This window comes from Monodon monoceros, unplaced genomic scaffold (assembly GCF_005190385.1).
Source record: "Monodon monoceros isolate NGI ecotype Baffin Bay Population unplaced genomic scaffold, NGI_Narwhal_1 Super_Scaffold_18, whole genome shotgun sequence".
Lineage (NCBI taxonomy): Eukaryota > Metazoa > Chordata > Mammalia > Artiodactyla > Monodontidae > Monodon > Monodon monoceros.
Genome location: NW_021703774.1, coordinates 175819982 through 175837864, shown reverse-complemented (window position 1 = coordinate 175837864; position 17883 = coordinate 175819982). Strand labels below are relative to the sequence as shown.

Here is a 17883-nt window from a genome sequence, read left to right as displayed (position 1 = left end):
GCAATTATACTCCAATAAAGATGTTAAAAAAATAATAAAAAAATAAAAATTCTCTATGATAAAAAAAAAATGGTTAATCCAGGGAGCTGCAATAAAAGGTGAAAAATTATGTCCCAGCAAATGTGGAATATTGCTCTTCTGTAGAGACTTTTACTGGTCTACGATATCTTTCTTCATAAATTTTTCTTCTGCTCGGTTCTCTTGGTAACTTAACCATTTGTTGTTTCCAGACCGCAGAATGGCTCAATGATCCTCTACAACAGGAAGAAAGTGAAATACAGGAAAGATGGGTATTGCTGGAAAAAGAGGAAAGATGGGAAAACGACCAGAGAGGACCACATGAAACTGAAGGTCCAGGGAGTAGAGGTAAAGAGCAAACAAGGCTCCCTTGTTCTGCAGATGGCATTTCTGGGCTGCAATAAGATGGAACTGCTTTTGAGTCATTTGATGCCAGGCACTTCTTGTCAGCAGTATTTTGTTTGTCAAGACCCTGTTTGTTGTTTTTCTTTTTTCCTGACTTTTTACCCTATGTCGCCATTTAAGTTTTCCCTGAAACCAGATGTAACTAAGATGCTCCTGTTTCTTGAGAGTCATTGGTGTACAGACTGGGATCAGCAAGATTCTTGCAGAATCACAAGGAGCCTCCAGTGCCTTGAGAGTTTGGGAGGGAAGAGGGAGCTGTGTAAGGCATCTCCCTCTTGAGGTGGCCAGGGACGCCTCTGTTGAGCGGATCCCATGGGAGTGGTGATCCCCAACCAGAGCCTGGCTTCCCTCTCTCTATTCACAAACCCTTCCGTTTCGCACTGGGTGTTGCAACCTCAGGGAACTCACAGGTATTAAGGATAACAAGGTGTGTTGCAGGGCTGGGACAGAGGTGGGCACAGTAGAAAGCATCTGGGGATGTTGTGCAAACTTCAGATTGCGGGAGGACAGGGTGCAGTCTGGTTTCCTTGGTATCGTCCTGACCCCACGTGCTCTCACTCTGGAGGAGCCATGGAGACGTCCCCCGGTTCCTCTTTTCCATTGTTTGAGGGCCTGAGCCATGTGTCACAGCGGGAGAGAGAGGGTGTGAATCGTGGTGCATTCTTGGCCAGTGAGTTAGTGAGCACCCACTTCTCTGCTTTCCTTGGTGATCCTTGTAAAGGATCTTCCCCGGGAGTATGGCAGCTGCTGTCTCGGGCCAGGAGCTGGGAAGCTGGCTGTGAGCCACCTGGGAATTCACAGTGGTCAGAGAGGGGGCTCCCAGAGTCCGCTGGTGTGTTGGGTCCTCCAGTGTGTCAGGATTAATCTCCAGGACCCACTCGAGTTCAACGGCTCACCCTCCACGCTGACGTTCTTTGTGACGCACTTTATCATTATGCCTTCCTCTATATAATCACGTGCTTTTACGGCTGTTAAAATAGCATCCAATGGCTTTTATTCTGTTGCTCCACAGAGAGAGATAACTTGTGTTTTATGCTTTTGCGTGTTTTTTTTAAACACCTAGTAACAGTGCTTTATGATGATGAACAAAGAAAAAGGCGGGATAGGAGAAGTCCCAGTTCCCTGTCTCCTGGGCTCAGTGTTTGCACAGCGTGATAGAAGCAACCGCGCGAAACATTCAAACGCACGTTACCAGAACACGCTGCTCCAAACCCAGCTCCAGGACTGTGACTGGTGATTGTGCAAACAGATTAGCGATTGTTAGGGAAACTGAGGGAGGTGGGGCTTTGCTTGTATCCTCCTAGATGGAGGAAGAGATAGAAAGCGAGAAGTGGGGGAGGGGCAAGTGAGGGGCCACTGTGCTGTGGGAATTCACACCCAAACCTCGCCATCAGCCCCCATGCCTGTGGGCCTCTGGTATATTTCATCTCTGTACTATGTAAATCAGGAACTTCTGGTTGTAAGTAACAGCAGGGTGGGATTCTTCCTCAGCAGAAGCTAAAGCCCAGGGGAAAAAAAAAAAGCCACAGTGTCCCTTTTCTTCCCTGCTGTTATAAGTTAGAATCCTCACTGGATGGAATCAGAATGATTTATGGTTATTCTTAGGCCGTACTTACGTTCGGGGTTACTCGTGCCTTCCTCACTTGCGGTCTAACATGTAGACGTGTGTGTGGGGGCGGCCTGGACCCTCAGACCACCGAGGAAGGGGATGGACAAGACAGTGCGGGGTTTCCATGACTTTCTGGACGTGAGCAACAGCAGGGCAGTAGGAACGGGAGGCGGGCTTGGAGGAACTTTAGCAGCAACACAAGGGGTGTGTTTTCGGGTTCTTGGAGAGTGAGGCCCCAGGTGGGTGTGAACTGTGGTGGCCGCTCCCATTGGGCTTGGGGAGCTGTCCCATTGAGTCGATCAGCAGATGTCGACTGTGGCCCCTGCTCTGTGCAGGGCCCTGTGGTGTCTACTGAGAAAATAGGAGCCCTGTTCTCTGCCCCAGGGACTCGCATTCAAATCGAGGAGGTAGCCATGTCCATACCTACAAGTCATGAGCTGTACTGTGGAGTGCAGAAGGCTGAGCGTGTAAGAGAAGTGTCCTGGGAGTTCAGAGCGGGCTGGGATGATCAGAGAAGCTTCCTGGGTGAGATGGGTCATAAGTTAAGCTCTTAAAGTTGGGGGGGATTGTGTGTGTAACATAGTGTTTCCTAGCTTAACTTTCTCTCTTAGCCTTTGGATTCTGAGATCCCCTCTTCCCTTGGAACTGCTCTATAGTATTCAAGTGTATAAGCATTTGAATCACTCCTTGGTCGGTGGACTTTTGGGTTCTTGCCAGTTTTCCAGTGTTACGATCCTTCAGTCAACGTTCTCATCCATGTCTGCTTGTGCACGTGTGCAACCCAGACCTGGCATTGCTGGGTGTAGGGTCTGAGTATTTTCAGTTCAACTGGATGCTGTCAAATGGCTCCCAAGTGGCTGTGCTAACTACCTGCCCACCAGCACTGAGAATGACCATTACCTCTGCACCCTCTCCCACGCTGATGGGTGAAAGATGATACCCTGTTCAGTTTGAACTTGGGTTTTTCTTAGTTATTCGTGGGGATGAGCTCATTCTCGTGTTCATGGATGTCCTTTGCTGTGGATTGTCTACCATGGGCATGATTTTTAAACAGCCCCAAAGGAAGATTTATCTGGCAAGAGCAGCCCCACATATCACCGACGTTTCTCCTGCATTTGCTCTGATCTGGACCGGTGGCTGGGAAGCCCAGTTGTCATGCAGGGGACAGTAGGCGGGTGGGCCTTCCCACCCGGGAAATTGCAATGCATATATACATGGGTTTTGCATCTCACAGGAGGCGGGGGTCTTCCCAGTTTGGACTCTGCTTCCTTCTTCAGTGGATTCAGTCAGGTGGTTCCCATTGACTTAGTACATATATCACGCCAGGTACGGTGCCAGCCAGCTGCCCCTACCGCTGGGTGAGGCAGACAGTCCTGCCCAGGGTCTTGGAGTTGTGATTTTCTACCACTCCAGCTGGTTTCCACAGTTCGAGGGCATGATGGATATTTGGATCTACCATTTAACATATCACTTGCTGTAAGCCTTCCCTCAGGCCAGGGAAGCTTCCAGCCCTGTTCGTAGAACTGCTCAGAGGTCTGGCTTCTTTTGTTCTCAGAGGCTGAGGCCCTTGGTTACACACGGCAACTCAAAGGCACATTGATTTTCTCATCCAGGCCCAGGATGGGGGCAGCTGCTTTTGAAGTTGATGAGCTCTTAGGTCCGTGATTAGTTGTCTTGTCTATAAGCCAAGGAGAAGCCAGCTCAATAAGGTTTCCTGGGATGACAGAGGTTGGCAGGGAGGAAAAAGAAGGTGGTTGTGATGTCAACATTTCGTGAGATGAAATCTCAGCAGGCAGGCCTGAAGCGGGTCCTGCTCTCCAGGTAGATTGATGCCTGCTTACCTGGGGCCTGGGGTGTGCAGGGAGAGGACCTCTGGTGGTGGGGGGAGCATTTCCTGAATGCAGAGAGGCACACCTGGTGCCCCCATGTCTCCAGGATCACCACGCCATGGGTGGGATGAGCTGGGTGAAGTCAGTCCAAGGAGATGTTGTTCTTTGGGCCAAGCTGGAAGAGTACTTTTCAAGTTCATGGTGCTCTTCTCTGGCCCCAGAAGCCTGCGGGGCTGTCTTCTGCCCTGTCCTCCCTCATCCCTCTCTCCTGAAAGCGCCGGGTGTCTCAGAATCCAGGCTGTCGACTTCCTAGCACTTTCACTGCTGGGTTCCCATAACAGGAGCCACCCCTGGCCACAGGCTTACAAATGTCCTGTACACCATCTCACTCGACCCTTCTCAGAACATCCACACCAGGTACATATGACTACACCCGTTTCACAGATGAAGAGATGGCACCTTGCGAGGGCTTCTCTTGCCCCACATCCTGCCACGAATCAATGCAGAGCTGGGACGTGAGCCAAGATCCGCCTGGCTCTACAGTGTGAGCACTTGCCCTGGGCATTCTGGCGGGGTTTTGGGTCAAGTCCAGCACGTACCCTTCGTTCATCAGCCAGCTGTTGAATGCTTTCTACCCACCAGCACTGGGAGAGGTACTGAGGATGTAGTGATGTCAACAAGGGCACTCCCCTTCTCATGGGGACAAAAAACATCAAGCGCGCAACTTTATCGCGGGGTCATGAGGGCTGGGATGGAAGACTTACAAGGCTCTGGACCGAACACATGGCAGGGCTGCCTAAGGCAGACTTGGTCTTAAGAAACGACATAAACGCAGGGAACCAGGTGCTGGTGAGGGCTGGACAGTGAGGGCATAGGGATGGAAACGAGCGATGGGCAGAGATATAGGCTGCTGAAAAATGGCTAACATGATTTACAGCAACAGGGGCCCAGAACTGTGACGTGTGAGCATCTCTCTCAGCCCTTTGCAGACCAGATACTCCCCCGCCTGGGGACGAGGCTCTCTGCTCTGATCACAAGGCGTGCCTTGCCGTGACGCCCTGCCTTTGGAACCAATGCGTGGACATTGCACTGAAGCTGTTGGCTTGACTGTGGGTAGCATGGAGAAAGGCATCCTTCCCCACTGAGCCCGTTCCGAGGTAGACAGGTACCCCCTGGCCTGGACCATCTGCCCAGCAGAAATGCCAGCCATTGCCTCTGACCAGAATTTTCAGCAGTGAAGAGAGAGTTTGGTTTTGCTGACCTGTTTGTGCTGCCTGAAAGAATGAAAAGCTGCTTTGACTTCTCAACTAAGTGCCTGAAAGCTCAAAGCCCCGTCTTGAATGTGGAAGTGGCAGGCGAGGTTATGTTTTTGGACATGGCCTCATTAGAAATGATATTCTTTATTTGGACACTTAGGCCACGTATTAAGAAGGAAAAAAAAAAAACACCTCTTTTAAAAGTAGGAATGATTTTGTAGTTACCGCATTAGGAATTAACAGGGCATGAAATAACTGTCGGCCTCGTGGCGATGTCAGATCATTTCAGCTCTGCTTGCAGCCGTAAGATAAATAGGTGTCTTGCTTGCAGCTCATGGAAAATATTTAAAATAGCCAACCACAAGCATGCATGGTGCCCAAATTGGGTTTGGGAAACAGCAATGAATAGATAAGGGGTAAGTAAGTGGGCTGACGAAACAGCCGAGTGGCAGAAGCTCACAAAAGGTCAAGTGAGTCTGCATGTTGCCACTCTGTGCTTTTCAACAGAATACAGATTTTTTGCTTTCCGTAAACGATCGTGTAGCTTTGGTCTGTGGATGTCTTATTTCACCCCGTTCTTCTTCAGACTTGCCATGTGCCCACTGGTCTACACTGTATAATGTGTCCCTTGCTCAGAACCTCTTTTCCCCACGTCTACGTCAAGACTGTGTTAGCCTTGTAACTTCTGAACCTTCTAGGGCATCTTCCCTGATCTGCAGTCAGAAGCAATTATCCCCTGTCTTTCATTGCCATAGCACTCCGTCTGTACCTTTCCTGAAGAGGCGTTCTCTTTGACTCTATATGAGCGCTGTCCAGTTCAACAAACATAAATTAAGTATCTAGTATTTTCTAGATACTAGAACACCTCTGTCTGGTATCTAGACACTAGGTGATCTTTTAAGCACAGGTTCTAGAGAGGCAAGTAAGACGGAGCATCCTTTTTTTAATACTGTTTTTTAAAAAATTTTTATCTATCTATCTATTTATTTTTTGGCCGCACCGTGAGGCATGCAGGATCTTAGTTCCCCATCCAGGGATCGAACCTGTGTCCCCTGCATTGGGAGCACAGGGTCTTAACCACTGGACCACCAGGGAAGTCTCACGAAAGAGCGTCCTGCTTGGGAAACTTTCAGAAACATGAAACTGGTCATAGCAATATGATGCGGTGATTGTTGCCATGGAGAAGTGGTGTTAGAATGAACTTGTTTCCCTCTCTGAGGACAGGATCTGATCAGTCACCCATGGGAACTCGTTCTGAGCAGTGGGATCTGCTGAAGGACGACCTGCCTTCACAGGTACTTCTCATCTGAGCCTCAACCCAGCCCTGCCGTTCAGTCAAGGGAGCATTTTTATCCCTACTGGTCCCGTGTCTGAGACTTGAACCCAGGCTCAAGTCCAGTCCCGGCCACCCGTCTGGTACCGAGAGCTGTGGTCCAGGTGTCTGGTCTCATGACTCCAGTGCAGGGAGCCGGTCTGTTTGGCAGCAGCTCAGAGGGTCTCCCAGGGCTCTCTTCTGACTTTTAATCATCCGAATTTTTGTGCCACATTCTGCTGGCATGCGGACACGTTAAAACTTAATTTCCTGTTTCCTGGGTGTGTTTCGGTGGTATCAATTCAGGAGCTCAAATCCATAGTCTTTCCTTAATTTCTAATTACTCAGCATCCCTGGTGACATGTCCCTACACAATTCATATGATTAAAATTTTAGCTGATAAATGACATAAGCTACCGACATTTTAAAGTGGCGGGAGCGCCCTCTCTGTTCACAGTCCGCTGGCTCCCAGAGGCCTGGCCAGGTGCTGGTTTTGCTTCTCCTTCTTCAGGCTTCCTCCTGCCTGACCACAGCCAGCTAGTGACAGCAACAGCAAGGATGGTGTGCATCACTTAGAGAGCACCTATTGAATACCCGGTCCTGTACCCATCACTCTATAAGCATCACCTCATTTAGTGACTTGGCAACATCCCTTTTGGGTAGGTACTGCCCTTACTCCAACACTCTGAATACCCTGCATGACCTGCCTTAGCTCTGATTTCAAGTCCTTTAGGAGCCTCTCATATTCCCATGTCAACCTCCGCGTAGGGATAACAGGTTATGTTCATTTGCTCCCACAATGAACTGCCTATTTCCATTTGTCCTGAAGCTACAGCTTTCAAGCTTCCAGGATATTCTCACTCTGGTGATAAGGGTCTGTGTGCTCACTCTCCCTGTGTAGGGTTGCCAGATTTAGAGTGTATGCACACACACACATACACACGCGTACACACACAACACACACCCATACACACACATGAGAGACAGACGCCCAGTTACATTTTAACTTGAGTTAAACAAAACAAAAAAAAGATTTTTTAGTGCAAGTATGTTCCATGCAATTTTGGGGATCTACTTATACTAAAATGTGATCTGTTGCTTCTCTGAAGCTCACATCTAGTCCTGTGTCTTATCTGGCCACCCTCCCACCATCAGAGCAGTTTCCTGGGATTCTTTGCAGACAGAGATTTGGCTACTTGGGTATTGGTCTCATTGAAGACTCGCGGAACTGAGTTGGTTTCTCTCCAGACGCATTATTGATGCAGGAACCATAAAAACAAGGACAGATACTGGCCCCGGCTTAGGAAAGAAAGCCTTCGTGGCAGTTAGCTAGTGAAGCCACGTGTGGCCAGGCCTGGGCCCCTCCTGCCCTCTCTGGGAAGTGAGTCGTGGGAACCTCCTCTCTCACTAGGTCTGCCCAAGCCCAGGTTCCATGCCCTTCTAGGTTGCTGCCTCGAGGAATGCAGGCCTCCTGCCAGTGGTGTTTGGAAAGCAGCTCGTTAGTGAAAGAGGTACCAGGAAGATTTTGAAGGAAACACGTTTGTAATTTCTGCCTCCCTTATATCTCTGGTAGATTACAGCACGTAAAACACTTTGCAGTTTCCTTTTCAGCTTGACTGCAGCCTTCCTGAGCTAGAAACTCCCCGTGAAGGTGGAGCCACAGCATGCCAACTTGGTATGCCAAGCTTGTATTTAATTATTATCATAGCAGTCTCTTAATATCATTGCAGGTTAGCCCACGAGGACATGAATGGAAATTTTAGCATATTCGATTACAACGGAAACCCTTGAACACCACTGTCAAAATTCACCCAGGGCCTTCCTCTGTCTATGCCTCCACATACCGCAGGCACAGAGATAGACATTACCCAGGCCACACAACCTTGATTTTGTAAGCATCATGTGTGGCCCCGTCTGCAAGGTGGGGATGCCTTTTAAGAACATGATGTATCTCCCACCCCGCCTCAGTAAATGACCAGATTTGGTTGTTTGCATTGGTAAAGGATGTCTCTGCTTCACTTGACTGAACAGTAAATTATCAATCCTTCTGCACATCTTTCAATTCCCTAACATCGCTGGAGAAATTTACTTCTGTCATCGGTAGCTGCGGCTTGTCTCTGATGGGGCAGTTGGTGCTCAGAGGGTATGAATCTCCAGCCTCGTCCTAGAAGAGTCACACCTGGCCCCCTTTAGTTGACACCAACACAGGGAAGGTATCGTGGCTTGCAGAGTAATCGGGCCCGTGTCGCTCTGTCTGTCCGCTTCCCACAGGCCAGCAAAAACCATGGGGAAATAGAGGCTCAGTGAAGGGCTTTTGTGCTGCCAGGGGTGGGGCAGAGAGAAGCATTACTGCATAAATGAAGGATGGAGCAGCCACTCACACAGCTGCTGGGGCGGAGGCTGCTTCGACGGCTGCTGGCTCTCGTCACCTGGTTTTTTGTGCAAGTTTGCTGGGCTTTCTGACTGCTAAGCTGCTCTCCGCTTGCCCTCCCTGGATGCGAGGCCAGAACTGTAGATGGAAAGCAGGTGATTTCACGAAAGAGCACCTTTCTGGTTCTTGAGGTTTTTTTCCAGAGAGATGAAATGACCTTGCATTTCCTTTTTGTTCTTCTTTTTTTTTTTTTTGCGGTACGCGCAGGCTCAGTGGCCATGGCTCACGGGCCCAGCCGCTCCGCGGCATGTGGGATCTTCCCGAACCAGGGCACGAACCCGTGTCCGCTGCATCGGCAGGTGACTCTCAACCACTGCGCCACCAGGGAAGCCCCTCTTTGTTCTTCTTAATTCTAACACCTTGTAATGCTGTGTGCCCTTCAGGGTTTGCCTCTCCTTCTTGTTGCAAAACTCTTGCAAAAGCTAAGACCTGCACAGACACATATGCAGTCACATGGCTGCTTGCTCGCCACCGTGTGGTCCATCAGTCAGCAGCACCAGCCCATCTGGGAGCTCATTAGAAGGGCAGATTCTCAGGCCCTGCCCCGGATCTACTGCATTTGGAAAAGATTGACACATGCCATCCTCTTGTTGTTGGTGGAGTCCTCCCTTGGTGACTCAGTCCTAGGCAGGTGGTTTTTCTAATCTTATCTTAAGAAAAAAGTAAAGAAAAATTTTACAAGTTAGTCTGGTAATTCATTACTTGACTCCCAACATCTTTTAAAAATATCTCACTGAAACCTCTGATGTTTGAGCCTGTTATTCCTTATTCTACCCCTGGCCATGAAGGGGAGAGAACAGCAGGTCTCTGGAAGCAGAGCACACAGCGAGGCTGCCAGTGACTGAGCAGCTGCCTCAGCTTCTCTCCTGCAGGTGAAGTAGCCCTGCTCTCGCATTGATCCAATGTCCCCCCTGTAGCCCAGTGCTTGGCATGGTACCTGGTACACAGTTGGTGCCCAATAAACACTTTTTGAATGAATGAAATGATGTATTTCTTCTGTGATGGGCTGGACAGTACAGGGATCCCTCACTTTTCGAAAGTTCAATTTACACCATGACGCTTTTACAAAAGACCTACATTCGCACCTGTTTTCACTAACCGGAAGAAATCCAAAGAGAATTTTCGCTTTTAGGAAAAAAGGGGAAAATAGTGTTCAGTGTTGGTTTTGCAGCAGCTGTAGTAGAAGATACTGCACCCCGAGCAGAAGGAGTGACCCCACCAAGCTCCTTCCTCCAGGACCACACTCAGCATCTCAGCATCCAGTCACCAGAGCTGTGACCTGGGTCTGAGCATCTGTGCTTTATCTCCATTTATTTTGTGCTTTTTTTACGTGTGTCCTAAGGTAACTGCTTCTTTGCCTTATACCATTTCAACTTACAAAAGGTTTCATAGGAATGCTTTACTTTCGGATAGCAGGGAAACCTGTAAATAGTTTCAGTTTTGCTGGCCAGAGGTCTCCATGGCAACTATTGTAACCGTGAAAGCTGCCATAGGCTATGTAATTAAGGAATGGGTGTGACTGTATTCCAATAAAACTTTATTTACAAAGACAGGCTGGGGGCCAGATATGGACCGTGGATGTAGTTCACCGATCTCTGTTCTAGGTTACAGCAGCAGGTTCTAGAAGGAGCAGGGGGCTATGGGGACTGGTGAGAGACGGCAGGGGATGATCAAGGACTGGCCACCAAACCCTCTTACGGACTTGAATCTGAGCACTAGTGTGTCCTAGGATTCATATTTGCAACCTGACAGTATTCACACTTAGCTTATAATTCTGCAAGGAATTAACAGTTTTTTGCACAACACGCCGACAATCACATTAGTGTTGTTAGTTGTGTTTGTCTTGGCGAAGTTAGGGTCTCTCCTTTCTCTTGACTTTTAGTGGCAATCTGGCTTATTCCACGGGGCATGGGATAATTGTTCTCCATCTGAAGATACTAGGCAGAGCCTCCTGCAACGGGCAGCTTGGGGGTGAAAGCCGGGAAGCGTCCTGTCTCTCCCATGAGCCCAAGGCACTGCTCCATGGTGCTGCAGAGAAGGCGGGCAAGTCCCGGTGATGCGCTCTGAGCTCCCTTGTCCAGGGACAGCTGAGCCAATGGTGTGTGGCCTTGCTGAGACCAGGTGGGTTAAAGGATCAGGATCTCGCGGAAGAGAGAAAGGCTGTACCGCCTGCATCTTTGGGCTCAAAGTGCTTTGAAAGCAGCCTGGATGTGTTTGACGTGCCAACATTCCCCTAGAACAGAGGCTGTGGGGAGGGTGCAGACGGTATTTGTCCATGTTTAAGTATTTACATGACAGCATGAGAAGACCAGGGACTTTCTCTTTCATCTTGGATCCCACGATTTACATACAGGTTTCTGATGAATGCAAGCGGTAGACATTTATTACAAAAGTGTAAGAAATGTTGACTCTTCCCGAATTGATTATTTAGAATTTATTTTATTAAATATTCGAGGTGGCGTGTGATAAACTGAAGCACTGCTGGTTTGCGGCCTAATGATTCATGTATCTGTGGCAGTGATAAGGAAATCAAAGACTCGGTTTGCCATTTCAGGGGAAGAATATGGATTATTATTAAATCCGGAATGGGCCTCTTGAGAAGCCTTCCTTAAGGGAACACATGTATCTATAATTTCTTCTTCATACAAGAATCCTAATGTTTATGGAAACATAAATTCTAAGCAAGTGGCTGTGGGTTTTTTTCCTCCCTTTGCCTCCTTCCATCCTTTCCTTAGAGATGATCTGCTTTTATCCCTCAGTTAGTGCCTAGTGTTTACAGTCCTTTAACGTCTGCATCTTTGTTTTCCCATTTCTAATTCTTAATGCCAAAAAGCTCCGCTGAGGTCTATGTATTTCAGCACATGAGGTGCCGGTGGAGACCAAGATAGTGCCCCCTTTGCTTGAAATTTCCTAAAAGGTTTGATAGATCTTGGAGGGGACTGTGAATGCGTATTAGACCTCAGAACTCCGATGGGTTGTAGGATGTTACCCTGAACCCATTCTTGCAGAAGCCAGCAGGAAGCCAAGCTTATCTGGTGGGTTGCATCTGTAGGACAGCAGGTGGGAAGCCTTGGGACTCCGCCCCTTCTTAGGCGACAGGGGCCTGGGGAGGGTTAGCAGACACCGCTGAAGGCAGCGCAGGTGTGGCCATCCAGCCGTCCCTGCAGGACAGATAAGGCAGAAGGAGCTCCCAGGTGACGTGCAGCAAGGATGACAAGTCCACACGCCTTATGGTGACATTTCGAAGGTATTAGCATTGTCTCGAGTTTCAAAATACTCCATGACTTCGTTCTCTTTCCAAAATATTAGACAGATGGTTAAATACCATAATCTTTTCCGTAGGAGACTGTGGGAAAAGAAATTGGGAAACCGGAAGAAGCCTTATTTTCCCCCGATTCCTTCCGTGCACCGCAGTGCAGCCGAAACGCAAGCTTAGCCCTTTCTCAGGTGTGACGCCCTGACTCTGGTATTTTACTTAACCCCCTCATTTCTCTGTGTGTTTTTATACATGGAATTAGACCTAATTGTCAGCGTAATGCCGTATTAGGTTCCGTTTCCCCAAAGAATCCACACTGAACGGCTCATCAGTTATTTCTCACAAACAGGATCTGCTTGGCTTTCCCCAGTCGGGGAGGAAGTGGGTTTGCCGCTGACCTTTAATTCCTTAATTGCTGTGAAAGAGTTGAAAGAGTCTTCATTGACAGCCCCCACCTAAGGGTGGGCGTAATGAAGCTGCACTGGTCCCTTTGCAGCGGGGCTGGGTTTGGTTGCTCTGTTCTCATCTAGTTCCCTGCCCCCGGACCCTGACCCCTCTGCACTCCCCTGAAGAGGGTGGCGGTCTGGACGATGCTTCTGATTCCCTGTTTGTTTGTCAGCTTCCGTCTCTCCGGCACCGAGCATTGTGGGGACTCAATTCATATTTCCCAAACGACGGCAATGAACGTGGAGGGGAGCTAGCCCATCGATTTCAGGTCTCCCCGGTGACTGAACCGAGTCTGCCATTCCCACGGGGTTGGGGTCAAGTGCAGCAGCCTCGTGCTGGCTTGAAGAACCATCACATTTGCCTTTTCCTGAGAGGCGGTTAAGTAAACGTCATGGAAGTAGCTTCCCTACCAAATGAATGAACACCTTCAGATGTGATATGAAATGTTTGGAAATGCAACGCAGCACGGCATTTTGGCCGTATATATATTTTTTCCTTTCACAACACCTGGCAATAAAATTTTCTGGCTAAATGCCAGACGAGTATGCGCCTCATTATGTATAGTAACTTCGTCTATAACTTTTTTAAGCCCTCCAGATGGAAGCATGGGATAAATCTGGAGAGCTGGAGAAGGGAAATGAAAATAAATGCACTAAGAAATAAAGAATCTGTTTTTTATACTTTCTTTTGCAAATAGTGTTTGCAATGACATATTGTGAAGGGACTGAATTATAACAAAAACAGAAATGAAACAGAGCCCTGGGGTAGGAAGAGCAATTGTTACATTTACTGTAACTGATATAATGCAAAGGAATGCTTTTTACACTCAATTAGTTTGCACATTGTGTTGGACACAAACCAGAATGTAGAATATTTTTGGGTTTTGTTTTACATGATTAAGGGAGTGAGATGAAATAAATTCAGTAAATTACCCTCCTTTCCTTTTTGGTCTGCGATATTTTTGGTTTGCTTTTCTCCACCCCTGGTACTGAATGAATGAGGGGGTGGGGGGAGCAGGGGCCCCCGACCCCTGTTCCCAAACAAGATGGTCCTTCCAAAGATCAGCGGGGTTTCAACAGAGTTCCTTCCTCTACCTTAGGGCCATCTTTGGCTGCATAAACAAGGTTACGAATCAGAGCTATTTACATTTGGTATTTGATCGTATTTTGTGCTTTGACTATCAGAAAAGGATAGCAAGCATGATAGAGGCTAACAGATGTTAGCAAGCATTTAGGCAGCAGAAGTATTTCCAAGGCTGTGTATTTCAAGATCCTTGTTTAATTTATTTTGCTTAATTATCCTTTCTTGCATTTTTAATGCTCCTAATATGATAATACTAAGAATTGCAGTATGTGATTATGTACTGCTCATTTTAATATATGCTAGATGCGAGGGGAAATGTGGGTTGATGTCGGGAACAGATAGACTTGGGGGACCCAGCCCTGTGCCTTCCTGAGTTCAGCTCTGTCTCCTGCAGGAGGGGTCCAGGAAGGGACTGGGTCTTCTCTGCAAATGATGTAGAAAAGCGTTTCTCAAACTTTAATGTGCATACAAGTCCCCCAAGGATTCTGATTCCGTTGGTCTTGGTGGGGCCCCGAGATGCTGCATTCAGAGCAAGTTCCCAGGCGGTGGTGAGGCTGCTGGTCCTAAATCATACTTGGAATAGCGAAGATGGGAAGACGTCAGGGAGTGAAAATGACATCGGTTGTATCCCACAGGCTGCTGAAAAACTAGTACCCCCTGCTAGTTGAAAATAACCAACACCCACTGACCGAGCCATGCCTGGGGCACAGGGCAGTTTACGCTGGGCTCAGAAGCTGTGGTCAAGGGCCCTGGTCCAACTCCCATCTTTTCAAAAGATCATCTTTAGTTTTATACGTGCAAAAGGAAAGCCACACCTGTGGTGAACTCAGTGATTCTGTGTTTTATATTCAAAACCACAAATACTAATAAGAAAACAAAGGGAGAAACTTGTTAGGTATAATATCCAATTATAATTATTTTTACTCCAAAAGGCATGTCAAATAAATAATGCAGTGTATGTTACTTCTAGAAAATGCAGCAGCATTAGTTAATTTACATAAATTATACAACTCATTATCTTTGTTTATAAAAAGCCTTCGCAATATTTTGGCTTATGGATCTAAAAGGGGGAAAAAAAAATCTCAGATTTCAGTTCAGTGTAATTTTCCTTTCCTGCACAGTCACCTTTTTATTTATTTACAGAAAGAGCATCTGTTTGACAGATCCCCTTAGGATTACTGCCCTTTCCTCATGATGAATGGAATGCATTAAGTCTTAGTTTTGTTTATAAAAAGCCAAATAAATACAAGTGAGTTAATCCAAGCATCCAGAGAGAACCCTGAGTGGCAGTTGTGGTTTCCTCTGCTGGCTTTGTCCGACGCTGACACCGACACGCACGCCTGCAGGGTGGGTAGGGGGCTGCGGGGACCAGGGAGCAGGGTTTCCAAGCCTCCTTCTCGTCTTCTCTGCCGGTACGTTCTCCGTTCTCCGGCAGCTTGGGTTGGGTGCCGGCGTGCCGCCTGTGAGCAGCTGGACCCTTCCTGGTGTGTGGTCCAAACCAGGACCTGGGTGTCACCCCTGAGCACCTGAAATGTGCCTGGTCCCAACTGCAACATGCTGGACGTGTAAAACACACACTGCATTTCCGAGACTTAGCATGAAAAAAAAAAAACCATGTTAAATAACCCATTCATATTTCTATTGATTACATGTTGAAATATTTTAAATATATTGGCCAAATAAAATATATCATTAAAATTAGTTTTACCAGTTTCTTTTTACTGCTTTACCACTTATACCAGGAAATTTAAAATGTGGCTTATATTGTCTCTCCACTGGGCAACTCGGGGGCTATCCTATACTAACCAAGAGGCTGGGCCCTAGATTAATTTTGAGCACGCTTATTGTTTAGACTCTGCTTCTATTCTTCTGCCGGACCTGCATCAGACTTTGACTCGTAATCAGAAACTTGGGATGCGATGCAGTAGAAAGGGTCGGTCTTGTTTGATGGTGTAGCTGGAGATTTGAGGGACACGTGGGAGAAAAACTGATACAAGAAAATTGAGCTCTTTTCTTTCAATGGCGCTTTGGTGCTTCTAGCTTAAATATTAAAACCTTTGCCTGTGGATGGAGGAGCCCAGCTCCCAGGCTGTTTCAAGTGGAAAATGATGAATCCTAACTTCTCTTGCTCATGCAGACCCATCAGAAGGGCAAGAGAAAAGGACTGCCCCACGGCACGTCTGCGGAACCAAGGCGCACGTGCCAGAGGAGGGAATGATGGACACCGTTTCATTCACAGGGAAACCCGGGCCCTGCCAGGCACCAGGATGTCTGGACTTACGGCATCAGCATGTTCAGAATATAACCCAACACCAGCAGGCTTCTGGCTGAGACCACTGTGGGGTTCACTGCAGGCAGAGCCTAGGTCCCTGAAGCCCCAGGCACACCCCTGCCGGGTCCAGGTGAAGATCTTTGCCTTCGTAGCATTTGCGAGGTTAGAGACAAAGTGATTTCTGTCACTTTTTAGTTGTTGATTAATGATGCAATTCTTCCATCATCCACCCATCCATTCAAGAAACATTACTATAAGCCCTGTGTGCCAGGCACTTGGCTGGGCACTGGGGATACAGTGAGGCAGAAAGCAGATACGTTCTCTGCCTTCTCAAAGCCCCCCTGACTTAGTGGCGTGGGGACAGGCACGGCAGAGGTAAGCAGTTAAGTACCTCAGGACCCCCCCTGAGAAGTGCTGGGGGTGACAAACAAGGCACGTGCCAGGTGGAGAATAACGAGTGGGCCCTGGCCTTCGGTGGTCCAGGGGCCTAAATGAGGCAGGAACAGTCAACCCATGACTTCAAGCACAAAGGGCCATTGCCGTGAAGAACTGGGGCAGGACATCCTCAGACAGGACAGCATGATGCCCCAAGGCTGGAAGGACCTTGGTTTTCTCCTGACGGAAAGGGACCAGCGTGCTTGGGGAGCAGTGGACAAGGTGGCGTGAGGTGTGGCTGGAGGGGCTGGAGCCAGGTCGCATGGAGGGTCAGCTGTGGTAAGGATTTTGGATTCTGTTCTAAGGGTCATAAGAAGTCACTCGTGGGATTTTAGGAGGGTCTGGGAGGCAGTGGGGAAAGTCCTGGCTGGGTAACTTGGCCCTGGGCCGAGAGATACTGGGCGTGTCACCTAATCCCTTGGGGGCTGGTTTCTTCATCTACAAAATGGAAAGGCTGAGGGAGGGGAAGGGAAGTTGGCCAGAGCCTTCTCCAAATAGGAAGTTTTCTTCCTGCTTAAAATTGCCGTGATTCAGAGAGAGCTCAGTCTTTCCCCCTCCTGGAGTCGAGTGACCTTCTTGCCCTCCACGGCTGATTCTGGAGGGCCTGCCAGACGCTGACATTGCCATCAGCTTCCATGTTTGTGAGTTCTTTGGCTTCATAAGATTCAAGAAGACAGAGTGATCCTGGACTCTGCATTGGAATCACTGTGGGCTGCCAAGGTTCTAATTTGTAGTCTGGGGTGGGACCTGGGCATTTGTGATTTTTAAAAGCTTCCTAAGTGGTTGATTCCACATATCAGCCTGTTTGGAGATTCCCTGGGGATTGGACCTCTATGAGGGGACAAAGCGAGCCCCTGTAGCCAGATGCCTGAGACACACAGGGTCTCCTGGGACACCCCATCCACCACCAAGTTTAAATATCTACACTTATCATCAGACCAAAGGTTTTAGTTCAGAAATTATGATCACATCACTTTGTATAAAGGGAATTGTATGCAACCCACAGAATAAATAAATCCATGGTGGAGCGAGGGTCTTTCTGATAGGTTTCTGTCTCACGCTGACAAATTATTTCCTAAGAAGACAAAGGAATAGGTTGTCGGGAGTGCTGCTAATGAGGATTTGGGATTTTGGGGGTTATGACACAGCCAGTGAGGAACATTTCCAATGCATCTTCCTACCCCCTTCCCACCCCCACCGTGAATAAGTAAGGTGAGTGTCTGCAAGAAGCTTAAGAACCCAAGGATGGAGCCAAGTGCCAATCCCATTTCCTCTTGTTCATCTCTAAAAATGCCCAGAGATCTCTAACGGCAGTGACAAAGATTGGCAGCAAACTTACCATCTCAACAAAACCAACAACATCCCTGGACAAAATGTGTGAAACAATGGTTGTCAGATACTGGACAACAGACAGCGCAGGACTGGGATACCTGAAGGGAGTAAATAGATAAGAAGAGCTCTGGATTTCTGGATGGAGCCTTTTCCAGTAGGGTGGGGATGGGGGGTGAGTGGCATGCAGAACATGGCAGT

The 17883-nt window shown here is 48.1% G+C and overlaps 1 protein-coding gene across 6 annotated transcripts in view; it reads left to right on the top strand.

Annotated features, from left to right (window-relative positions):
* CAMTA1 (calmodulin binding transcription activator 1) overlaps positions 1 to 17883 on the top strand; it is an 823330-nt gene that overhangs the window by 372968 nt on the left and 432479 nt on the right. For all 6 annotated transcript variants that reach the window (XM_029227275.1, XM_029227277.1, XM_029227281.1 and 3 more), the window contains one exon: positions 231 to 366. In XM_029227275.1, the coding sequence (XP_029083108.1) occupies positions 231 to 366 (136 nt within the window). The remainder of the gene's footprint in view (positions 1 to 230; positions 367 to 17883) is intronic.